Source organism: Falco biarmicus, chromosome 4 (genome assembly GCF_023638135.1).
Source record: "Falco biarmicus isolate bFalBia1 chromosome 4, bFalBia1.pri, whole genome shotgun sequence".
In the NCBI taxonomy this organism is placed as follows: domain Eukaryota; kingdom Metazoa; phylum Chordata; class Aves; order Falconiformes; family Falconidae; genus Falco; species Falco biarmicus.
This window is the reverse complement of record NC_079291.1, coordinates 57,642,456-57,667,567: the sequence shown is the minus strand read 5'-3', so window position 1 is coordinate 57,667,567 and position 25,112 is coordinate 57,642,456. Positions and strand designations below refer to the sequence as shown.

At 41.4% G+C, this 25,112-nt stretch overlaps 1 protein-coding gene across 2 annotated transcripts in view; it reads left to right on the top strand.

The window, feature by feature from the left end:
* Nucleotides 1-25,112, top strand: part of CRHR2 (corticotropin releasing hormone receptor 2) — a 160,248-nt gene that overhangs the window by 41,795 nt on the left and 93,341 nt on the right. The window contains exons 1-2 of one of the 2 annotated variants that reach the window (XM_056338269.1): nucleotides 6,767-7,086; nucleotides 7,227-7,346. In XM_056338269.1, the coding sequence (XP_056194244.1) occupies nucleotides 6,969-7,086; nucleotides 7,227-7,346 (238 nt within the window). In that variant the 5' untranslated portion in view covers nucleotides 6,767-6,968. Of the gene's footprint in view, nucleotides 1-6,766; nucleotides 7,087-7,226; nucleotides 7,347-25,112 lie in introns of those variants that run through there. The other variant, XM_056338268.1, reaches the window with a different exon arrangement.

Sequence of the window (25,112 nt, the reverse complement as noted above, 5' to 3'; positions counted from 1 at the left end):
GCAATGAAAGCAAGACCCATAACACAAAGAATAATTCTCTTACTGCATCCTTAGAATGCCCTAGTAATTAGCTCATGGCAATTTGGAGCAGGGTGGTTTTGTTGTTGGGGTAAGTAATTTTCTGAAGCATCTGATTTTGGTCATTGTCAGAGATGGGATACTGGGCATCGTGATCCTACATTATATCTATCTTCTCTGCTTTCCGAGCTATATGATGTTTCAAAGTCACTTATTATGCAGAGCATTTGCGTGTTTTCAAAGGGAATGAGGATTGACTTCTCAACATTTTGTTACCCTCTACATTTTCTTTCTGTGCTTCCTCCCAGCTTAAAACCACATGGGATGACTACTCTTCCCAGCATACACTGAAAGCCAGCACAGCAAAGCAGAGTGAGAGGCAGGGAAAGCAAAAGCTTGACTGACATGTTCTGAATTAAGCCACAAGAAATATTGTTGCCTAATGTGTTGTAAGGAGGAGAGCAGGGCAAGACACCTGATTCTATACATCTTATTTGGCAATGGTTCCTTTGTATGTAACAGAAAGAAAGTGGGACTGAGACACATCGTCATGGTCATAATTTGTTCAGTTGTGACCTACCCCCATTTTTTTATTTTATTTGTGCTGTAAACACAGGGCCAGGCAATTGCCAGGCATAAAAAAATATGTATAAAAATTAGGTCCTTTGTGGTGTTCTATGCCTGTAAACCACTGACCCTGAGTTTGACCACGTGTAAAATCAGTTATTATGGAATGAATGTTTCAGTGCTGTCTCTCATATGTTAGATGGTGTTCTGCACATTCATCCAAAACACCTCACTCAAAAAAAATTAACATTGGCAGTTTATGAGTTTGTCAGGGTTCGTTCTTCTCTGTGTTCTTATGATCTCCCTGCAATGTCTCATAATTTGTTTCATGTAACATGATTCACTTGTACAAATTTTATAGCTGTAGAGAATGACAAGTGTATTAATGTGCTGAAAGAAATATATTAATGTGTAGCTACAAGCCATTTATTATTTATGCTGTTAAATCTTTTTACACCCACAGTAAATATTTTCTAACATCAATGAAGCTGCAAAGTTTCATCACCACAGACCTGCATTTTTGAATTTTGTCTTTGCACACTACAGTCATACTTCATTTATAGAGATAAAGGATGTCTCCTGTTTCTAACAAATTATTCAATCAACTGAAACAAAGATCTGTATTTATCTATGCCTGATACTCCTCTCCACATACAACAGTTTGCAGCTCTGCACATTCTGTGTAAATATCAAGTACATGCAGTAAGGACCAGATTTTGATTAGAACTGTAGTACTCAGTTTGAGAAGTGTTTTTATCTAACAGTCTACTCATGTAGCAGAGTGTAATTCATTGTGACAAGCTGTAGTGCGTTATGGCAGAGAAGACAGCCATATATGACATTCCTATGGTAGTTCTAGAGATGTACTGTCTTGTGAAGATCTTTAAGCTCTTGTCAGTCTCTTGCTGCTTGTATTGTCTTGCTCCATATGGTGTGGGGCTGTCCCATTCCCACCCTGAAAACTGCATTTACATTCATAGCCGGCATACCTGGCATGAGAAGAAAAGCCAAATATTTAACCAGGTAATGGTCATGTTGTCACAGTGTCTGAAAGTGCAGTTAGATCCGTTTCGCAGTGCATGTTGTGAAGGAAGGCTTTCAGGTTTATGGTTCAGAAGTCATTCTGGTAAATCAGTATCATTCTTAAAGTGTACGGTCTTGCATTCCTTACCTAGGTGAACAGTCCCGCTAACTTTGTAAACAGGTGCTGAAAGGTCATTGCGATAATTAGGGATTACTGGGAGGCATTTTTCAAACAGGAAAAGGAGATGAGAAATAACTTATTGTACCATTTGAAACCTTCCTGTCTCATATTTAAAGCTAACAAAAATTTAGAGGTAGACAAATGCAGAGGTAGACACTAAATTCCAAACTAAAGCAGCTGGGCTGTATGAGCAATTAGTTGATGACCACATATTACTGCCATCAAGCTTAATTCTGCCTCTTGATTGTCCTCTAGGAATTTAAAGACTTCATTTCTGCAAATAAGAAAGATCTTTCTTTAGCCTGCTTCTCCTTCTCTTTCACCTTTGTCTGCCATTCAAAACCAGGGTAGGAAATCCTTTCTTTGAGATTTACCAGAATCTTAACCTCACTGAGGATGTGATGAACACGACAAAGTGTTCATGGCATTTCACATGAACCTGAATTAACTCCATAAGGGCCAGACAGAAGTGAGATTCAAGCAGATGGCATTGTACTTGGCCTGCAGACCATAGCGCCCTTCTGAATCAGTTATTTGGGTATGTAGCTGTCTTGTTTATCTCACACTGCAAACACAGATCCATGACTGAGTTGACAGATAATATTAGACGATGACTCTGAACGTGCATTTACTTGGGTTAAAAGGGACCTAAAGAGCCAGGACTCAGACCATGACTCCAAGTGATACTTCCATATTGGTGAGGTGAATTTCTGGAAGCCAATGGAACTGAAGTAAGAAGGGTATTGGTGTAACCAGGTGGTTTGATTAATGATGTGCATTTCTTGTCCTAAACATTGTGTTCTATACCAGAAGAGATGAGTGACTGTTGTTCCTGGAAAGCATGAGCTCTTCACATCAATGGATAGGGAGCCTGGGTGATAAGACTGTCACTGTAGTGGGAAAAGAAGGCTAGATGAGATACAGTGGGCTTTTCCTTCTCTGAGGAATGGAAATGAGGAGACAACTGGTGCTTGGTTTTCTTTTTTTCCTTTTACTTCCCCCCACCACCACCCCCAATAACCATCTTGGGTATTGAAATATATAGTGGTCTCTTGTTTTTTTGGAGGTTGAGTGTCTGAGCAGAAGAGGTACTTCTAGCAGACGTGATCAAGGGGCAGTCAGCTGGTTCTGAAGGTACTGCCACCCTACACAAACACGTATGTTGGCTCCCTGAGTCTGCACAGAGCTGAGCTTTGGTGTTGCTGGTTAAACAGCACAATGTCATCCTTGTTAGTCACTGTTAGTGGGGCAAAGTAAAAGCTATCCTCTGGCTAATTCTGCCAACTGTGGGTTGGGTTGGGGATTGAGAAACCAGCTGTGTAACAGTGGTGCAAGATTTCCATTACCAGGGAATACTCTATCTTATTTATGAGCAGGGCTCATCCCTTTACTAGAAGACCTGTAGGTCACTTTCCGATATATCTTCAGTAAAAGAGGTTTACTGAGCTGTGTATGTGTTTTCATGTTTATTTCTGTCTTGTGCACTTCCATAACTTTGCATATTCAGATGTTCTTATACAGATTGGTTGTGCATATGTCTTGCATATGTCCCCACACAAATCAGTGAATACCAACACATAGGAACAAGCCTACTTTTAAGTTGACAAAGTTTTTTCTGCCTGCCAAATGCAATTGCTAGCTTTCTTGGGTTGCTCAGTGATTTTTAAGGCAAACCTCTGCTACTGATAGGCTTGCAAGATCTGGTAGCCATTTGTATCAAATGCATCATGGAGGGGTACTGCATCAGCAGCTACAATATTTCTGTCAATCTTTCATTTACTTGCATTTGCTTCTTTTATAAAGAGCAACGTTGTCACATCAAATGAATCAAAGTGACATGGTCAGGATGTGACTGGATCCAGCCAGAATCAAACTTTCACTAAGTAGTTAATTGTACCAGAGAGACTTGCAAAAGTAGTTTTTCGTCAAGAATCTACAGGAGAATTGGGAAGGGATTATTAAAGAATGGTGCTACTTTGTGGACTGAAGAACAACAAATCATTCTTTTCTTCATTCAGATTTATTCCTAGCCAAATTTGTTCGTCACCTCTGATTTTTTGGAGTGGTTTGGTTTTTTTCCCGGTTGTTAAATATATGGGATATAATAGCATTTTCTGTGCGGTATGTACTGCTTCTGGTTTTCTGAAGTTAGCTGAACTAAAAAGATGGAGGGATGTATCAGTTTAAATTGAAGATGTTCTAGCTTTTCTCACGTAAATGAAAAAATCATTCTTTTAATCCTGAAAAAATATTTAGTTTAATTCTGGGCTGTTGTTTTGGGTGTTAACCACAATAAAGAAGAGTTTTGAAATGAAATCCAGCTTAGTGCTTGACTCTGTAATATTTGAACCATTTGAAAAATCTTCAAGTGTTTATGCTGGACAATACAGGGCAGCATTTAGGAATGTGAAACGTTTACTGAATTTGAAAGTAATTAATTTTTTGAAACTGTTTTTGTTTTGTTTTGTTTTTTACCTTATTAAGTGATTCATACCTCTGAAAATTCAGGAAACTCTAGTGCCCAAAGCCTCCAGCAAAGTTTTTGATTCCAGTTTGGTAGGTGTTGCAGAAATAGTGTGAGAAAACACAAGGCAGACAGTAGGTGAGAAATAAAGACTTTTGGCCAGGCTGTATGATTTTTACCCTTCAGAGAGGCAGCAGAAACAGAAAAAAAAATATCTTCTAGGCATCCTGGACAAGTGCCCTAGTCACCGATCAGTTCTTCCTCGATTGAAATGGCCACGGGGCTCAGTGATGCTGTTCTGCACTTACAAATGCTGTCTTCTGAGAAGATCTCATAGACAGCACTGAAAGGCTGTACTTGAAGAACAAAAATAAGTTTTCTGAACTCAACTGCACTGTCAGGAAAAGGTGAAGAAACTTAAACTGTAGAGCTGAAGATACTTTGAGGGTTAGATGTCTGTGAATTGCTTAGAGATTTAGAGGACCCTGTATCCCCCTCACTTGAAAGTTCAAGTAATTAGGTTTTCTCCTCAAAGCCTTGTTTAAAGACAACCAGCGTGATAGTGTGGTCATGTTGTGTGAATAATGCTAAAGAAGTTTTCTCTTCTGTATTTTGGCATTAGAGATGCATGAGAAAAAGAGATATGGTGGTGTTTACAATGGTCAATTTGTTGAAATGCAGATTTCTCAAGAAGGGTTGCAATTTTGGGAACATTCACTTGGAAAGGAGATCATGGTTCCAGAGAGAGAAACAGAGTTTCTTGCCTCAGAATATCATGCTGCTGTTAGGACACTTGTTATTTTTGTGGAGTGGTACATATTTAAAACAAAAACATTCATCCCAAAACCACAACGGCACTCCTCCCCTCTCTCCCTTGCAATCTGAAATGTTAAAAAATCTCCAGATTCCCAGATGGCAAAAGAGCATCTAGTTCTTTCATCAGTACATGTTGTTAATTTATTTGCTGTTTTAACCAGTGATTTTTTTTTTCTTTTTCCTTTCTTTGGATAACACAATTATTTTGGTCCTTGGAGAGTAAAGAATAAAGCCCTTCATTCTTAAATATGAGTAAAGGGAAAATCCAGGTCATTGCAGGATGGGAGATAGATGCCATAGGAAGTCCTATACCACTGCTTTGAACTCGGTGTAAGCATCGTGTCCAATCTAAACCTGTGAACAGAGACTGTAAATAGCAGTTCATTTCTGGATCCCTTTCTTTCTGTCAAAACTTCTTTACTGTCCTTACCTTCTGTTTCTGCATTCATCTCTACTACTAGCATATACACTTATCTTGCTTTTCTCCCTGACAAGTCAATTTTCTATTTGCTTCCTATGATCTTTCTGAGTCCTTGATCCTAGGTGACCCTCCTTAACAAGTTTTTGACACTTTTTTGTGAAGAATTCCTTATATCCTGATGTAGCAAGTCAGAAGGGCTGCTCTCCAGCATGTCGCAGAGTGCAGAACTTCACCCAGTTCCCATTGTAATGAGCTTTGATTTCCCAGAAGTTGACCAACCATCTGGGCAGCTCCCTCCAAACTTCTTCTCATCTTTCCCCTTCCCCAGAGCCTTCTTATCCTGTTCCATAATGACCTCAGCTTGTCAAGCCCTTTACTCTTCCCTCTCTCCCCACATCCTGGTCTCCTTGCTTAGAGCCTCTTCCTCTTGCTTCCTGGATCAGTGTGGGTGCTTATCCTTTCTGAAATGCTTGCTCCCTCCTACCATTGGAAGATGAGAGAGTGGCTTTTCTTTTATTCCTTGTCCCCTGAATGGTCCATCCTTGGCTCAAAAGCTCTCCTCTGCTCTCTGTGCCTTGCTCTACTCTACTGTCCACCCCATCCCATCCGCATGAGTGGCTGAAAGATGTGTTGCCTCTGTGCCTTGCTTCTCCCAGGCTAGGCTCCCAACCCTTCTCTCACTCTCCCCACTTTGCCTTTCCTGGGGATCATGACTCCATATTCCTTTGTTCTGATGCCTCCCTTCTATCAGACCACCTCCCTCATCCCAGCTTTTATTATTTCTCTTCTTTGTCAAGGCATGCCTAGGATCCAGTACTGCAGCTACTGAACTGGGTCCCTTCTTTTCTCTCCCTGTCCAAGCATCTGTGCTCATCCTCACTTCCACCCAGTAAAGGCAGGAATGGCTTTGCTTCACAAAAAGCTGGAGGAGTTACATTCATCTGGCGGCTTTTCTTTTTCTCCCTGGCTCTAATTTGCAGTGACTATTTTCGCAAAAGTGCTCATCCCCGAAGCCAACAATAAACCCGTCTCGGTGTGTGTCGGTGAGCGTGTGCGCGTGTGAGAGAGAGAGAGAGAGGGAGAGAGTGAGAAGAGGGATGGAGAGAGAGCAGCGCACCAGCCTGGCAGCGTGAGGCGGCACGGAGCGCCGCTAGCCCGGGGGAGCTGGCTGGGAGACGCGAGCCCCTTCCCCCGCGCTCAGCGCGATCCCATTGGTCCCTCAGCGGCTGTCTTACAGCGGAGAGGAGCTCGCAGGATTGAACCGCGCAGCCAGACGCAGACTCTCAGCCAAGTTGTCAGCAGGCTGGGCGGAGGAGAGGCTCACACACACACACACACACACACGAGATTGCAGGGTGTCCGCAGCTTGATGTGCGTTGGTTTCCAGAAGGGAAGAAAGGAGAGGGGACAAAAAAACCACCCCAAAACCAGAAAAGGGGGAAGGAGCCTCATCCAGTCCAGCAGTCCCGGGGGGAATAATGGATGTGACCATATCTCAGTTCATCTTAGAAGAATTTGATGTCAACTGCAGCCTCCTGGATCGTTTACAAGAGGCTTTTTTAGAGAGTTCCTCTATCCCTTTCCTGGGCTTTGATGGTAGGAGACATTACTTAGCACAAGGCTGGCAAAAGCTTTATAAGTGCTAAGATTCCGTTTACTTTGTGATGCAGTGTGTCACTTTTGTGCTTTCTCAGCTGCTTCTTTTTCCCTTTCTGTCTCCTTTTTTAATGCAAAAGGTCCGTACTGCAATGCCACCACTGATCAGATCGGGACCTGCTGGCCCAGAACCTCTGCAGGGGAACTAGTAGAGAGACCCTGCCCGGAGTTCTTCAATGGGATCAAATACAACACCACAAGTAAGTACAAACTCCTTTCCCTCTCCCACGGATCTGGTGTTGAGAAGGCGCCTGGGGAGACCCAGAATATATTTTCCATTTAAAAAAAAGTAAAAAAGTGTTTCCCTGGGAATCAACATTTCCTCCACATTCCAGCCTGTATTCAAAATTCCTGTCTGGAATGATGCAGATTTCTCAAAAGCACAGACTTTTGGACACCGATTCCTCTTTACTTAAGTGTATTAGGTATATCTGGGCAAAAATTTCCTCTGCCATCTAAGGCTGGTATACCATGCTTTGTGTGTTTGTTCATGTGTAGATATGTATAGCAGTGCTTCAGCCAGGAGAATTAAAGAACCTTTGGCTTGTGAAGTATTTAGTCTTAATGCCCAAGAACTGTATTTTGAAAGGACACTCCCTTTCAGAAGCTGTCTGTGTGAACAGGGGGACAAACTGGGTTGGAAGTTGTATCTAGCAAACAGAAGGCTGTGGTCTGGAATCTGTTTAGTAACTTCAGCGGCTGGCTTATGAGGCTGGAGTGGCTGCATCATTACTGCAAGGGAAACAGTAGAGGATATTATGAGGCAAATAATATTCAAAACGAGGGAGCATGGGGGCTCCTTAGAAATCTCTTGAAACTGATGCTTTAGTCTTAGAAGTAAACAATCATGATGACTCACTAAAAATTTATTACTCAAGCTGTCGGACCGAGGCACTCATTTCCTTTTCCTTATCTGTTAATATTGTTCGGACCTTTCGTTAAGAAGTTTTAACTTATTAGTTCCAAATATGTGTACCCACTTGTTTGTCACTCATTTTTTTCAGACTGCTCAGTGTGCTTTTGACCATGGTGACATTTAATTCCGCGTTTCACTCTGAATTGTCACTCAGGTGTTAGTAATCTAATTTTCAGGTAGTGCTAATTTTGTGGGACTAGCATTCTCAGTAAGTCCTGTAAAAGAATGACCCTGTCATCTTAGGCCTTATTTTTTAACTTGTTGAAAGTGAGTTTATTCTTTCCCCAGCTCTAGGTGTCAAGGGTCAGATAACTAGACAAAAGTTCTGTGGGTTTGCTATGCAAAACAAAGCCCTCTTCCAGATTTGTTCTTAGGGACCAGCTTCTGTCATCCTTGACTTTGAGCAGAGTAAGGAGGTTACCTCAGACAACTGCAAGATCATCCTCAAACCCTATATTCTCTGACCTGTGCTCTCTGCAATGAAATAGGCAGGAACATGCAGAGGGCTGGGTTGTGCTGTCTTTGATTATTGCAGGTAGTCCACTACCTTTACAGTCTCATTTGAGGTTAGAAGAAAATTTCTGGGAATTAAGGACAGCTCAGACAAGAGCAAGTGTATCAGAATGGACCCTTAAGGAACAGCCATGGAAAAGATACCTTAAAGCAGTATGGCTTCTTTTTCCCCTGTTTCCTTTTTTCGGTGAGGGATGTCAGTATTTCCATTGCCTCATTTTTGTTTCTCTAAAAGGATAGAGGGAAGGAAAAAAATAAAAAGAAAGAAAGAAATGCATTATGAATGATTCCATATTTATATCGTAAACACATTTGAGAGAATTTAAATGTGTTTCCTGTATATAGAAGAAATAAAACCTTGAATGCCCCATTTTATTTTTATAAACTCTGTTTGTGCTTTCAGTAGTTCATCAATGACCTGATTTAAAGTTCTTCCCTGCTTCTCTCCTTCTCAATGGTGGCTACTGCTTGTATTACAGTGCTAATAAATTTTCTTAACATTCATTGCTCTTAAAACAATGGCATGCTAACTAAAGACTGATGAAAATAGATTCCTGGAATGCTGAAGCATTATTTTGTCATAGTCTAGGGAAATGAACATTTTTCTCCTTTCAACATAAAGCGTGAGTAGACACATTAAGAAAACATATGTCTGCAGGACTGATTGGTAGTGCATACTGGTACCCAGATGTGGTAGCATATGTAGCTTGCAATAGAGAACCAAAGTACACTGAAGCCACTGTAGGTGGCTTTCAGTTGATCTTATATGCCTCCATGTGTGTAGCTCTTCCAAGTTGTGGTGCAGAAAAGGACTGGAAAGAATATACCAAGATTTGAGTCAACTTGTAAAATCAGTAGCTTCTTGGGAGATAGTAGTTGGTGATCAAGGCTTGGGAAAATGGTAGGACAGCAGGGTAAGATGTAAATACCAAGGTGCGATCTCTTTTGTGATTTGAAAGATGTGGAAATTAGTACACACAGAACATGTTCGAAGTTGGGGAAGGCCAAATACTGCTGCGGTCTGACTACTTTTCCTTGCATTTCACCAAGTTCATTTGTGGGCTGACAGGAGGACCATTTGTAATAAGACTCAATGTGCTTAAAACCTAGGCTGTGTACCTCATGCAGATAATAAAATAAGTACAGACAACTGATAAAAAATGGGAAATAGATCTTGCAAATTTCAGAAGTGAATAATACAGCTGCAAAGTGAAGTTTTGATCAGGAGATGACTTAGATCAACGTAAGATTTCTGCCTAGGACATGTCGTGTAGTTTTGTCCTGTTTTGTTGTGCATTTTGATGAGGCAAAGTGAGAAATGATGGCGTGTAACATTGTACTGAATTGGTTTAGAGAGTGAAAACAGACAAGTTTAGAAAAAGTACTGTGCAATGTCCTTCTCCCATAAGGGCTTATCCAGTTCTAGGTCGTAACTCAGCTATTTATTATACTGTCATGCTTCCTGTGTTTGCAAGCTGCCATGTTTTAGGAACTATAGCATATCTTTAGTTTGGTTTTGTATGGCTGTGGTTATATTTCCCATTCTAATGTGTATAGAAATTTTGCATTGATTTCAGTTGGGGGTTTTTGTGTGTTTTGTTTTTAGAAATGAAGCTCTCAAAGATTCCAAGTTCCTACCAGTTTCATAAAAGTAATTCATCAGCTGGAGGGAATGAACCCAGTAGCATTTCCCAGAAATGAAAACTTTTACATTGCAGATACTAGAAAATCCAGGTCGGGAAGTGCCTGAACTGTATGAAAAACTTAAACCAGACTCAGTCAAGACACTGATCCATGGCAAACCAGACTGCCCAAGTTCTGGTAGTCATGGGGCTATTTCTGCGCCTTATTATAGTCTCTGTGCATGTATTGTATGGAATTCAAGACAAAATGCGATATATAGATTGCTCCACAGATCAGCTCATCAAATGCTTTGGATGGAACTGCCTGGCTTGGTATCCATCTTGTCAACGATCATTTTTTGATGTTCGTTCTAACTCAGAATCCCTGAGTGCTCAGATGGGGAATGCTATCAAACCCTGCAATATGCCAGCAAAATTTAATGAAAGAGTATTTGAGTCAAAAAACTCAGGAACTACTGCATAAAAATTCCCCCTCCTGTTTGCTGCTATAGAATAAACTGTTTGCATAAAATATTTCCATTCTAGCTGCAAAAAATTCCCATGGTGATTTTGTGCGTGTGTTCCTGTGTGTCTCTTGGGAACTGCTGAGTGACTCAGATAAGTTTCAGCTGGATTTGTAAAACGAAGTTTGTCAGTCTGTGAGTATTTTTCATCTGTAACACTTGGTTATTTTGGTGATTTTTTTCCCTCCCTTTTTATTTGGGAAATAAAGTCACACTGACAAATCAAGATCTGGTTACCTTGCCGTATGGTTTGTGAATATAAGCAAAATGTTTTTTGACCAAGGATCTCAAAATGATGCCATACACTTATAGCTTTGCAATTTTGCAGCAAAACTATATGTATTATTCTTAAGTGGTGGGGGTGTGTGGGGTGGTGGCGTGGGGGTGGGAGCGGAATGTATGTGTTGGTGCAGTGTGTGGCTGTGCACTTGTCTCTGCTCAGGTTCTATATTTAGCTAAAAATGACAATATCATTGCTGCCCTCTAGATGTGTTTATGCTTTGACAGTGTGAAGCTTTTATCCTTGTTTAAAAAACAGAGTAAGTCACTTATTAGGATATCCTGAAGCTTGATTAATTCAGCAAATGGGAAGTAATGAGACTTCTTTTCCTGATTGTAAAAAACATGGTTGTACATGCGAATGCTTACAGCATGTTACAGGCTAAAGTATATCTACTTTAGCTCTTTCCTTTGCCTACAAACTGCGCTGTGCAATGGGGATATCCAGAATTATATGTTCATCTGATGGACAGTAAGTGTTGACTCTTGGAGCCTTAGCTGTCTGATTTGAGTTTGTCTATACAGCTGGTGCAGCAGAGGGGTATTCCATGGTGAGACCTGTCCATCGGTCGCTGCTCTGCTTGGTTTGTGCTGGTTGCAGGCAGGAGGTGGAAGCATTTAAAGGCTTCCGTCTTTCAGATTAAGACACACAAATCTAGGTATTTCCAAGTAGGTATCAACAGCTAATTTAAGTATCTAAGCTGTAATACAAGTTAATGGAGCTCTAATTGATACAGGGGGTGAAGCCCAGAGAGTTACTCAGCTCAGCCTAAACGTGTAGATCAGTTCAGTAGCCCATGCAGAAATGTTAGTGCCATTTGGTATGTCCAGGGGTATTTTGTCTGGTGTCTAGTTCCTGTTTCAGAGGACCCAGGTCTTGTGTAGGTTTGTGGTTTATCCTCAAGGCTACATAGCTGTTGCAGATACTCTAAGCTGAATGATCTGATGCCTGTGTTTAAGCCCCTGAATTCATCCCTGGGTGTCTGTTGAGCTGAGCTGGACCCACCCCTGGGGACTGAGCTCAAACTGCTTTTGTGATTGACAGGAATAAAAGGTCTCTATAGCTCCAAGTCTCTCTCTGCAAACCCCCCTCTCTTTCTCTCTCAGTACAGGAAAGTTCTTTGACTAAGATAGGCACTTCATATGACTGTTTTGAGAATTGCAAAAAGCACCTTTGTCTTCTCCAGGGAGTATGCTGCTGAAAATGGGCAGACAGGCACTGCTAGTCTTGCACTGGTGGGGATTTGGTCCCTCCTTGCCTACTCCTTGTTCTGAGGGTGTGAACACCGTGTGTTCCTTGATGGCCCCTATAAGCAGCTGCCTTGTTGAGAATCATTTGGAAAGGGTTGGTGACTTAGCAGCTGGGCTGTTGTTCACACGGATGGACATGGAAGAAAGAGCCATTGGCACAAGTATCACACTTGTACCTATTGACATGGCTTACTCGGCAGTGAAAGAAAAATTCCTGCAGTTCTTTGTGGTCTCATCTTGAGCAGAGGCAAATAATCTTTTGTGTGCTGAAGGAAGGGTGAAGAAGTGAATTAATTGCTCTTCTGTTTTGCATCCCCCTTTTTTTGAAAGGGGTTAAAGAGATGATTTATTTTTTAAAAAAGCTAATTTTCATAGGTTAAACAGCCATTCTTTCATCAAGATCTAACCTCTGCTGCTTTTCTTTCTGATTAGTTATTGTTCAAAGTTCTTCTGGAGTGGTGGATTCAGCTTGCATATAAAACATGAGCCTTGCTTGGAAATCATTGGCCACAGAGTCGTGTTCATACTATATGGGTAAGACCTGTCCTGATAATTATGAGAATGTGCACTTGTGTAAGTGGCTAGCCTAGAGGATCAATTAACATTTTTGCTTGTGTATTTTAGTGTCTTGAGCACCTGTTGATCACATTCACATGATTTACTTTGTCAGTGGTTATTCTGGTTATTCTAAAGGGTGCATTTTTGAAAGCTAAATCCCTTTGTAAGAGACAGAGATCCTTTATGCTCTGTGGCCTTTCGTCTTTATTGGAGAGACAGAAATAAAATACCCATCAACACAGCCTTGTAAGCATGAGTGGAGGCACAGTTCGATGCAGGGAGGAGATGCAGCTGTGGTGTGGGCTGGGGAAAAGGACAAGGTGAGAGAAAGTATCCCAGCCTGAAAGGCAGCAGGTGCTAAGCAGTGCTGATGTGCTGCCATTTAGATTGAAGGTCTCTAGATATTTAAAAGACATTTCTGAAATAAGAGTTTCAAAGATCAAATATACAACCTTCTGTTTTCGGTAGGCAATGCATGAGCATTTTCAGACTCAGAAAAGTACTGTGAAGCCCTAAAACTACTCCCACCTCATACCTCTTGCTGCACTGTTTAATGACAGAAGGAAATCTGGGGTAAGAAGAAATGTTTTGTAGCCAACTTTAAGTATGAACTAGCTAGGAAAAGGCTGTAACAAAAAAAAAAAAAAGTTTGCAATCTCACAGAATTCATGTTTTAGCCATCCTGGGGTGACCAATATTGTATTTTCAGCTAAGGAGTCAGGAATACATGGAAGTTAAAGAAAGGAGAGAGATAAGGAACTAAACAAACATGGCAGAGGAAAAAGGCCAGAACTGGAATTCTGGGGGAGGAAATAAAAAATAATTTTTAAGCTTGTAAAGCTTCTCTCTGAGGAGACCAAATCTGCAGTTGATTAGGTCAGCCTGACTCCAATAGCACTGTATCCAGATTAAGATTTCAACCATCTTTGTTCATTCCCTGTCGTTGGTTTAGGCTGACTTCTTCCACAAATACAGCAGTGGGAGGCACTTGATTTGAGTGCATGCACAGATGGGAGAAGTTTTACTTTTTTCCCCCTCAAGTTTTCCTTCTTTTTTTCTTTCCATTGTGAAGCATAATTTGGAGTAAGAGATGGCTCTGATTTTGCAGTTGGAAGAAGATTGATGAAAACAATATTTAAAATGAGGAATGAAAAGAACGTGTCTTTTCTTGCTCCTGCTACTATTATCCTGTGAAACATGTGATTTCTTCATTGAGCACAGAATACAAGTTAATTGCATGTAGTAAAATAAGAAGATTGTTAATGTTACTTCAGTCATGGTCAGGGACCTTTTCTCCGGCAGTTAAACACTGATTAGTATTTTTGTTCTCCACTAGTAAGTTATGAAGTGGCTTTGCTATGATCTTATTTTATCTGATTGGGAGTCTCTTAAGTTTAGGCTTGACTTTTGAAGCAGAGTTTACACATTTCCCAGAGCCAGGAATAGCTGCTGCCTTTCTGCATCAAGCCCATCTGATCCTCTGCCGGAGTCAATCAGACCTGACAGCAGCAGCAAGAGGCCCAGTCTTTTGCTTTACCCTTCAGGTAAATCCCCAGGATTGCTGGAGAAAGTGGCTTGTCACAGAGGGAGAGCAGTGACAAGTCTCTGAAAGGGCTCTTAACTTTGTTGCTTTCAGGAGGGTCAGCAAACACAGCATTGCCCACATTATTCTTGGAAGCTTCTGTGACCCTCTCTCTAAGGAAGCTGCCCCATCCACCTCTGCAACTTGCATGAGATAGCGAGCTGTTGTCTAAGCTGACAGCAACTACCAGCTGGCAAACAGATGGACTGAGGTTCAGTTTCTTCTCACAAGTTAGGAATTAGACGATGCTTGCAAAATCGTGTGCTTCAGGGGCCAGGGGAGGAGTGGAAGAGTGAATAGCTCAGGAACATATGGGAACGGAAAAGCATTACATACATTACGAAGGGAGACAAAGCCGGTAATCCTCATCTCACAATGTCAAAATGAGAGGAAATCCCACCCAGCTACACCTAGTGTGGACACTTGTGGATGTGGAATTTCTTGTTTTGTTCTGCCTTATGGCCCATTTTCCATCCAGCCAAGCTGTGGGAGGACGAGGTCAAGGAAGGTGGAAGCAGGCTGTTCCCTCCAGTCACTGAACACCTGAGACTGCCAGCGACTCACTGGCTTTCAGCCTCTGTGTTTATTGTCAGAAAACCTTAGGGAGAGTGCCACTGAAGGAAGGGTCACCCGTAATTCCTCCTCTCAGCCACAGGGTGTCACTTAAAGTGCAGGTAAAGTGTCCACAGGCATCTGCACTGGGTCACTTGGGTGTGGAAATAATGGATGGGGTAAAGGAAAACTGATGTCAGTAGTTGTCCTGGCCTTTGTCCTGCTCTAAGTACCGACAGTGCTGCCTCTGCAGCTTCCCCATCCTGCTGGGTGGTAAAAGAGACTCAGTGAAATGAACTGGGGACAAGGACATAGAGGAAGAGGAGGTGGAGGATGTTCTGGAAGGAACCCTGCTGTCACTGCCTTTGTGGAGCATTTGATGAGAGCAGGTCACTGGCTGAAGGTAGGTGGTTGTTGGTGGTTTCACCAGCGCTGCTCTGGAAGGCTAAAGAAAGTGAAGTGCTAAGCTTTGTTCCCAGGCAGGTATGTGTTAAGTTAGAAGACGTGGAGCTATGCAAAACGTAATGTAGCCATTCAGGTGTGAAGCGAGTCTATCAAAGAAGCTTAAGCAGTCAACAAGAAACTGCATTCGGATGATGCAGGGATTCCTCCTTGCTGTACACACCATGATCATTGCTGTACTGCTTCCTATTGCGTCGACCTCATCTCTCCTGCCTGAGTGCTGTCCCCTATTAGATTCTCCCTGTTGACCCTCAGGTACTTGGCAGATGCTCAAGGTGCTCCCATTTAACGAAACTAACAAATAGGTATATTAACAGTGGGACGATACCCTTCTCAGCAGTGACTGCTGAACTTGCGTGTTGCTCATGGGAAGGGTGTTCTGCGGGTCAGTGAGTCTGTTGACTGGATTTAGATTCTTTCTATTTTCCTCTCTGTTCTTCAGTGACATGGAACCATCTTTGCAGTTCATGTAATGATGAATCTTTGCAATTTCTATGGCTTGGAAAAACAATGATGTGTTCTCGTCCAAGTAAAGTTCTCAGGCTCCGAAAGTCACACAAGTCTTTGCTCATGGTCTGCCATCCAGTGGAAGGGAATCTGTTACTCAGTTTTGGACCCCAGTATTGCTTATAACTTAACATCCTGATTAGAATAGGCATTCTTATTAGCTTGAGAAGCCAATGAAAAATATGGTTTCCCATGGAAATTGGAGTGGAATAGATTTTTAGTAGAAATTTTCCTTTTTCAGTGCAGTTTCATTCCCCTCAGATGTTATTCATAGTGTCTGTAATTGGTAGGTCTTGGGACAAATTCATAAAATCAGTAAAACTCAGATTGCTTTATGCTGGCTTCTTTGCAATTCTGGGAATAACAGAGGGCCAGATGCTGCTCTGTATGAGACTTGTGCAGTGAGAAGCAATACATTGAAGCAAATGATAGGAACAGAAACTCAGTTTTTAAAAACAAAAACAACAGAAAAAAACCCTCCAGACCGCATGAAGAGTTTTCCCTAGGAAAACAGAAGAAGAAAGACACCTTCCCAATGCAGTTGAATTATCCAAAACCCCTGGGGGTTGGAAAGCACCGACCATACAGTGACACAAGAATTAATGCAGTTCCTTACCATCTTGAGTCAGCCAGGGAGCCAATGGAGATTTGGAAAACAGAAAATGTGTTATTGAAATGAGACAGAGAAGGAAGTTAGGAAATTACTTTGCTAGTGCATCTTCACCTTTTTAACTAAACTTAGATGTGAATTCCTAGTGATTCTTTTATGCTAAGAATTTTAGCTTAATTATTGCTGAATTATGCCAGTAATCCCTGAAACATCAGCATTTATGTATTTCAAAGTACATGTTGAGTAGTCATTACTACTTCCAGAATCTCCAGGCTTGCCACGTTTGTTTGTTTGTTTGCTACAGAGATTGCTGTTTTTCAACTAGAGTAGCTAATGCAGACTTCGGAAGCAGAGGGTATTTTCAAGAATCTTAGTTTCTGTGCTGATCTTAATACACTTGACCAACTGAATCCTCTGAGCTCTGCTTGGAAACCAGTGCAAACAGTAGATGTTTGGTTGCTGGAAATGGTTTTCTAGGTATCATAAACTGGGGACGCCCTATTATTTCCAGGACAATAGAGTAAAAGGCAGGGAATGATGGGCTGATGCGAAGCAGGGAGCATTTCAGAGAGAGTGTTAGGCTTTCATAGAGAAAGCACCTGGCAGGTTGCTGCTGGGTAGGATGCTGGGTAAGAGTTTCTTCTGTCCCAGGAGCTGGGGGTGGGGTGGGGTGGTTGGAGAGAGACCCCTGATGTAAGAAGGCCTTTTCTTCAAGGGCTTATGTTCTGAGAGCTCCTTGCCTCAGGATGTGGATAGTGACATCTTGGGTGGGAAGCTGCAGGGATTTGCACAGTCGTATACTTGTCCTCTGAGTGGTGTGGGGCTGTGTTGAGCCAGCTACCGGTGCCACCAGCTCACAAGACCTCTGTAGAGTGAACTTCTTTCATTCTTCCTTGCCAATACTTTGTACTAAAGAAACCCAGGATCCCATAAATGCATTTTTGGTTCATTTTAGCCATCTAATCTGATCTTCTGAATTTCCCACTTCCCATAAACCTCATGTATAAACTCACTCACTTGTCCCATTACTGTGCCAATATTTAACAAATGTCTCCCTTTTGTTAGGCGTCTCTAAAAATGCACATTTCCACCTGTTGGCTGGCAGCACTGTGCCAAAGCTGACTAACAAATCTTTATAGCACTAAGATAAGAAGGCTTTTGGTTTGTTTTGTTTGAGAAATGAGAGGACAAAGTTCTATTTGGATCTGCTTTCTGTTTCAAAGCCTAAGTCCCAAAAAGGACAGGGATGCAGCTATGATGGTGCATTGCATTTCCCAGTCCCAGGGAGGGAGGCTGTAGTAGTATGAATACTGAGTTTTGCTTCTGTTCTTATTCTTTCTCAGGGGAGAGATAAAAGATCACCACAGAGGTCTTATCTTGTAGTTAAGTCATCCTTATCCACCGACAAACCCATTCTCAGCCTGGCCTTGTGTTTTTCATTCTAACCTGTTCTTAACCCCTTCATTTCTCTTATATTCACTGCACATTTCTCCTGTAAAATAAATTCCGGCAACAATAATAGCAGTTTTATTCACACACAAGCACTTTGTTTTATTCCTTCAGTGGATGCTGAGGGAAATAAAAGGGTCTCTGAGCTGAACGAGAGGCACAAGTGTGTTGGAAGAGCACTGGCATCATAGTAGTGTGTTTCAGTTTATAATGTCTTGGGAGTATGTAAAATGCTCTCCTGTAACTAGAAGTATGATAAATAATAGTTGGATTTTTCAGCAAATGGGTGTAAAGCATTTCCTAGAGATCCCTATCTTACTGATTCTCTGTTAGATCTCAGCTGTGGATCGATGACTGCATTACTATGATTACATCAGCACATGGACAAGGAGAGGTGGAACACCTCACCACGCTTGTTCCAGTTACGGGGCCTTGAGAGAATCTGTGTTGTTATTTTTTCATCACTTTTTCAACTGGTTAGATAACTTGTAAGCCTCCTGTTTGCCTTCAGTGCGTTACCTCTTCTAGGCTCTCTATCAAAACCCCAGTCCCATTTTCCCATTCCCCACAGTAACCTGACTAGGCATAGAAAGTACCATGAATAGCCACGCAGATTTCAAATGAATCCTTCAGTGGTCTCTATCATCAGGCTTTTGTTCTTCATGGACACCTGTGACATCACATTTAGTGGTGGTGTTTTTTCATTTCTAGTACACTTGAGCTATAAGGAGAATATGAAGATTTTGTATTACACGATGTGCAACAGAGTGAGAGTAGTCTTGGTCTCTTGTTTTGATTCCATATACTTATTCATGTGTAATTTTTGTGCACCATTTTACTTGTTTTAGTTCATCCTTCACTTGTCTTTAGGGGAATCGAGTGAAACTCACAGGGCACTGACCTTTGTCTAGTTGCCATGTTACCTTAATGAAAATCAGCTGGAAAAGGCAGGGCTAATTGCTTTGATTTAATCCTGAAACGTGGATGACTCATTGATGGCTCATTCAAAAAAGCTATGAGCTCAAGGTAGAAGAACCAGATAAAAATAGCTTCCTTGAGATGAAGTTAAGCAGTTTGAGTGCTGGAAGGTTCAAATATCTGGGTCTTGCATACTGCTTGCTGGAAACTTGAACTCTGACTTTGGTATCCACATTCTCCTCTACCTTGGGGTAAGAGGAATAAACCTTCTGTTCAACTGTCAGAAGAGAGCACCAGTGACTTTGTTTGGATGTCCCTCCAACGAGCCTGGAGCTTCATCCAAGTAATGAGGTAAATGTCTGATGCAGGAGCCCTGCCACATCTGAATGACACTTTTGGGAAATACACATAACAGTGCTCAGAGTTAAAAGATTTTTTCATCTCACTGGGAGTGACTGGCTTCCACTGCTAATTTATTTCTCCTCTGCAATTACAAAATGTTGCAGGAAGAATGGAAGTATGAGGGGGGAAAAAAAAGATAGAGGAAGAGCAGAGTGTCAACCAAGTACCTTGACTATGGAAAGAGAGGTTACTGGATGAGGTGACAGTGAGCACAGGGTCAGAGACCTTGTGTCTGGAGAAGAACTTGAGTTAAGAGTTGCTGTAGGAATGAGTGAGGTGGGAGTTCTGCAGAAGACTTTAGTTAAGTGATTTAAAATGTAGAAATGCCATTATGCAGGAGTAAGTGCTGGCAGTGTAACATGGCAGGTGTGCAGAGGTGAGAAGCAGCCACCAGCTTCTAGATAATTAAGGACAAAGTGTTGTGAGGTTAGATGGGAGGATGGCATGACAGAACACAGGTGAGGAATGGCTACATATTAGGGCTGTCAAAGAATGCCCTACATGAACCTTGACGGGTAGATGGGGCAAACGTTAGGAGACATGCAGAAAGCATTTGTGAGGAACTGGAGTGCCGTGCATGCTGGCTGCCAGCTGTGAGACAACAAACAAAACTCTTGAGATCTGATCTCGAAGAACAGCAGGTGAGAGAAGGGAATTGGTTAAATACCAAATATAAAGAACAGGTGATACATGCTGTACTGCATCCAAGGCAGGCAGCATAGAGTAACAGACACAATTACCAACAGCAGTGCCACCAGAGTCTCTGAGCAAATTAAAACTCAACAGAAGAAAATGTCAGAGCCAACGTATCTGTCTTGTAAATGAAAAAGTTATGTGCAGCTTGATTTTTAGTATTTAGCCTAAGTACTTTCCCTCTTTCCATGCTTCTGTGGGAGAAGATGTTCATAGACTAGTTCCCTTCCTGATCATTTCTTGCTCTTTTCCCTCCTGTGGCTGTCTTGTCCCCTGAGTTGGTGGGCAGGCATGTGACAGGACCACAACCTCACAATACAGAACCACTTTGGTTCTGACTATGCTGCCTTAAAGGAGCAGGTTTCAACATGAGTGCAAAGACTTACCTGACCACAGTTTGCATTGGTCCATCTGGGACGTCACTAACTGTGGGGTTGTTCTGGTACCCTTCTGCAGTCAAGAGACAGTGTTTGTGGTTGTACCAGTTTGAAAGGGGTAGGACTAGTGTAATGTCATGCTGAATGCAGCTTGTAACTGTCAGAACAGACAGTAAATGCCTATTTCATACCCTGCAATTGACCTCAGGCAAGCTGCTTCAGTCTCCTGTCCTTCAGCCTTGCCCTTTGTAAAGTAACTCAAATAAATCAGGAACTCTGAAGCCTTCCAACTCTGTAACTTCTCTCCTGTTTCTTTGGTTTAATGCAAGGAGTTCCCTGGTAATATGTCGCCTCTATTCCTCAGTATCATTGATTTCTTTGGGGTGGAGCAGAACAATTTTGAGGACAGAATCTGTGTTTTGCAGTCCTTTATAAGAGTTTTCATATGAAGACTTTCAGATGTACAAAGTGCTAAGCAGGCAGCTGGATTTCAATGTCTTAATACCGTTGTCTCCAGGACTCTCAGCAATAAAAATCTTCTATTTTCAACAAGAAGATATGAACTGAATGGAAAACATCCCTTTGTGTGTTCTGGGAAAACTGAACTTATTGTAATTAACATCTTCAGACTTGCAAAAAATCCATGAGCTTGGATATTTAATCTGTGTAATTAGTCACTACAGTTACCAATGTATTTCTGTGTTTAACCATATGTTTTCACAGCTCATCAGTATCTCTTTATTTTCATTCCTTATTGTCTTGGTGCAGGTCTCCTGGTCTGTAGCACCTGCAATTTTTCTGTGTGCCAAAGGAAATGCTTAGTTGTCAAAATCACATTTATTCAGCTATTTAGTACTCTTCTCTGCAATGCAGAGATGTTTCCTAGGCTACATTTGCCAGTACAATACATAACCTATTCTCACATATTGCATCCAGTTGATTTTGCCTCATTCCTCGATCCAGTGAAGATAAATTATTTAACTATCCTGTCCTGCTTTATCAGTGGAGATTGTCTTCATTTTCCATAAGCTGATTTTAAGTTTTTCAAAATTTATTTTTTGGGTTTTTTTGGTGGGGGGAATACACTTCAAATACATCATGCAACATTGTAGCACAAATGAAGAGGAATTCATACACTCGGGCTACAAAGTGAGAAAGACCATGTGTTGGGGGGGGGGGGGAAAGCCTTTGATCAGGCTCTGCAATGCCTTTTCATGCTAAATCTAAAGGAGCTGTGTGTTGATCCTCTGAAGGCTTAATTCCCGTTTGATATCAGCCCCTTGAATGCAGTTGCAACTTGTCTGTGAGTAGTGAAGGTGTGTGAGAGGGTCACTAGGGTCTGGGCAGCCCACAAGCATCTGAAATGAAGTGGTAGTGAAACAAGCAGCTTAAATCTAGGTTAAAGAAAGTGAAGAATCATACTGAGTAAGAACAAGAAACAAAGCTATTGTCAGGACAAGGGGGAAAAGAAGAGAAAAGTAAGGAAATCTAGGAATGGGGAAGGATTAGGTTTTTTACTGTGCATTGTGGGGCTTTAATGCGTCAGTGGGTCTGACATAGCATCCTCAACTTCTCTATTCTCAGTGTTAAGCTGTCTCTAACTGTTCATCCCATGCCCCAGCTCACAGGCACTGATCTGTTTACAGGTTGGCTTCTGGTCTGCTGCATTTTACAGCAGGTATTTACTATAAATCAGTGTCTTGGGTGCCTCTAGGTAATGGTCATCTCAGCCTTCTGTGCCCTGGGACAAGGCAGACAGTATAGCCAGTCTGGTTTACAGTTGGGATCCTTATGAATGGATGTCAACTTTCCCCTCTGTTCAACCTTCACAGATATTTGCATTGCCAGCAATAAATGAGATGAGCTAATTACACAGATTATGCAATTTTGCTGTACATAAAACGTATAATTTTGTAATGAAGGAGTAATGCTATGTAATAACAGTTCACATCAACCTGCCTTTGACTACAAGGGCCTGGCAGGAAGCTTTGCAAGAGAAACTTTGCATAAAAGAGTTAAATAAGAGTCATATCATTGAAAGGGAAAATTATCTCCATAAATTTCTATGTTCTTTTGGAAGTGCTAATATATCCCCCAAAATGTTTTTTAATAATTATGTTTCAACTCCGGTATTAGCAATGTCCTGAATGCTTGGACGAATCTCACAAATGTATGCAAATGTAAATTATACTTTGCAGTTTTAGAAGAATTTATTTCATTTTTTTTGCAAGGTCAGGCAAGAGATTTTGTTTGTTTGTTGTGATATTGTGGTTGTTGTTGTGGTGGTGCTTGTAGCAGTAGTTTCTTGTTTGCCTCTTCGTGTATGGACCAGATCATTGATGATTACTGATAGTAATAGTTATCTTCCTATTGCTTGCATTGTTGTGATGCCTAGGGACCAGATCTTTGTTTTTGGTTTTTTTGTTGGTAGGCTCTAAACAAACTCTGGAAAATAAGTGCTGCCCCAGGCAAGTACTAGGAGGCTCTAGAATGCCAGAAAGTGAGAGAGTGGAAAGAGAGGAGGTGTACTGGGTTTACATGGCAAGATTTTGATAGCAGAGTGGCTGCAGAAGTGGCTTGGGTGAGAAGAGGCCAGGGGCTGCCCCCATGTTGGATAGAGCCAGTTTCAGCTCTTTTTTTAATTAAACTGTCTTCATTTCAACCCAGAAGCTTTTCATCTTATTTTATCCTCATGTCCTGATGAGGAGAGGCAGAGCAAGAGGTCTGATGGACACCTGGCAGCCAACTAAGGTCAACCCGCCACAGGAGGATATAAAATAAATACAGCAAAATTAATTCTGATACATTTTATCAAAATTCTTAGAGCTTGGAAATACGGTTATGGGGACCGAATGCTACAGAGCACAGGCTGGTGTCCCAGGGAAAGGCTTCCAGAAAGCTAAACTGGAGTATTTGAATGGATTTTGCAGATTGAAATTTCTGTACAGTCTACCCAAGTTGACTTAATTTTTAGTGGTACATCCAACTTTGAATATGGAAGGAGATCAGTTATTTCTTTGAAGAAATTTTCCCTTGTGCAAAGGGAAAAGTCTACTCTGCTGTCAGAGGTGTGATTTAAGTTGTTGACTGTTACAGATGTGCCTAGTGTAGCTCAGTTTAGTACTAATGACATCAAAGGTGTAAGAGCAGAACCATCAGTTTCTGCTGCCCTACTCCAGCCAAGACTAAGAGGCAGAGATGTCAGTGCTTGGGTACCCTACTGCCATCCCACTGCCCGGTTCGCCTTGGTTATGTTCCCGTCCCTTCTCTGTAAATGTTCCCTACAGTCATGATTCTCAAATAGCTGTTTCAGTAGTGATCTCTGACTGTATTTTAAACCATGTGTAAATGTTTTTAAATCAACACGTGGTCCATAGCACAATACCCTAACTGGTTTTCAGTCTCAGAAAACAATCGGGGTTTGGTGTGCTGACTCAAAGACATTTTTATCTCTTAACAGCTTTGTGATGTCATATGGAGAAATTGTCTCTGCCTGCAAAACATATCCTTTCCCAAAATAGAGACACAAGTCTAAAATGACTTGGGTTTTTTACCTGAAATTCTGTCTTGGTTGTCTGTCTTCAAAAGATTTCAAAGTTGATCCTCCTTCATTGAAACAAGCTCACTGATCTGTAGTAATTATCTTCATTCCCCACAAATATTTTTAAACTTTCATGGAGTTTCTGATATCATGTGCTTTCTAACATGGTCGTTAAAGTTCCACAGTGCTGTGAAAACTTTATGTATGTTTCTACCTTCTCTGACTTAGCTCCAAAGATGAGGCTTTCAGTTTTCAGATAGTCTGGTTCCATCAGATGACTGGAGGTGTCATGGTACAGTCCCTTGACAAGCTTTCCTTCGCATACTGCTCTCCATTCAACAGATCTTGAGAAACTTCAGTCTTCAGTATTTCAGCAGCATTTTTGAAGATACTTCCCTCACAGTTATGACAAGGGAGGTTGTCTTTTTATGCTGCTGTTTCACAAGGTGTTGGTAAAGGGCAGGTGGTGAAGCCCTTGCTTGTTAGCATTTATTTCCCCTTTAACTAAGTAGGATTCTCCTAAAGGCACTCTGAATGTCACTGCAGGAACTACCACTGACATGTAACTGCATCAACTGCTCACTTCTGTTGATCCAGATGTTTCATCTGGTTAGAGAATGAAGAAATGTTTAGAAATCTGCAACAGTTAAGGATGTGTTAGTGTATTATGTGGCTCACACAGTCCTTCTACAAATGTATTATCTGTAAATCAGTGTTTAAATTCTGAGATCGTTTATTTTGACAGATCATGAACGACCGTATATTTCAGGATAGAAGAATCCTGTAAGTGTAAGTAAGTGGTAAAAAGGGAGAATGTAGAAAGATTTGAAGGAGGATTTGTAAACTGACCATGGTCACATACAATCAAGTAGCATTCTCTGCAGTCTGAGGCACCCTGTGAATAGTTTACATAAATTATTTTCAATACTAAGGTAACAGAGGCCCTTGAAGTAATTGGTATATGTGTACTGCACTGTAGATCTGTTTAAACAGAGATGATGAGCTATATTCTTCTCTTAGACTGAACTAAATCCTGAGTAATTCCCTGAAGCTAAACGTTTCTTCCTATCATATTATGGATGTACGATCATGTAACAGCTAATTATAACGATTAACTGAATTTCACAGATGATGACCAGAAGAAACTGTTACATGATGTATATTGTATCTCTTTCATGTTTCAAAAATAATGAGAACAAATTTTGGTTAA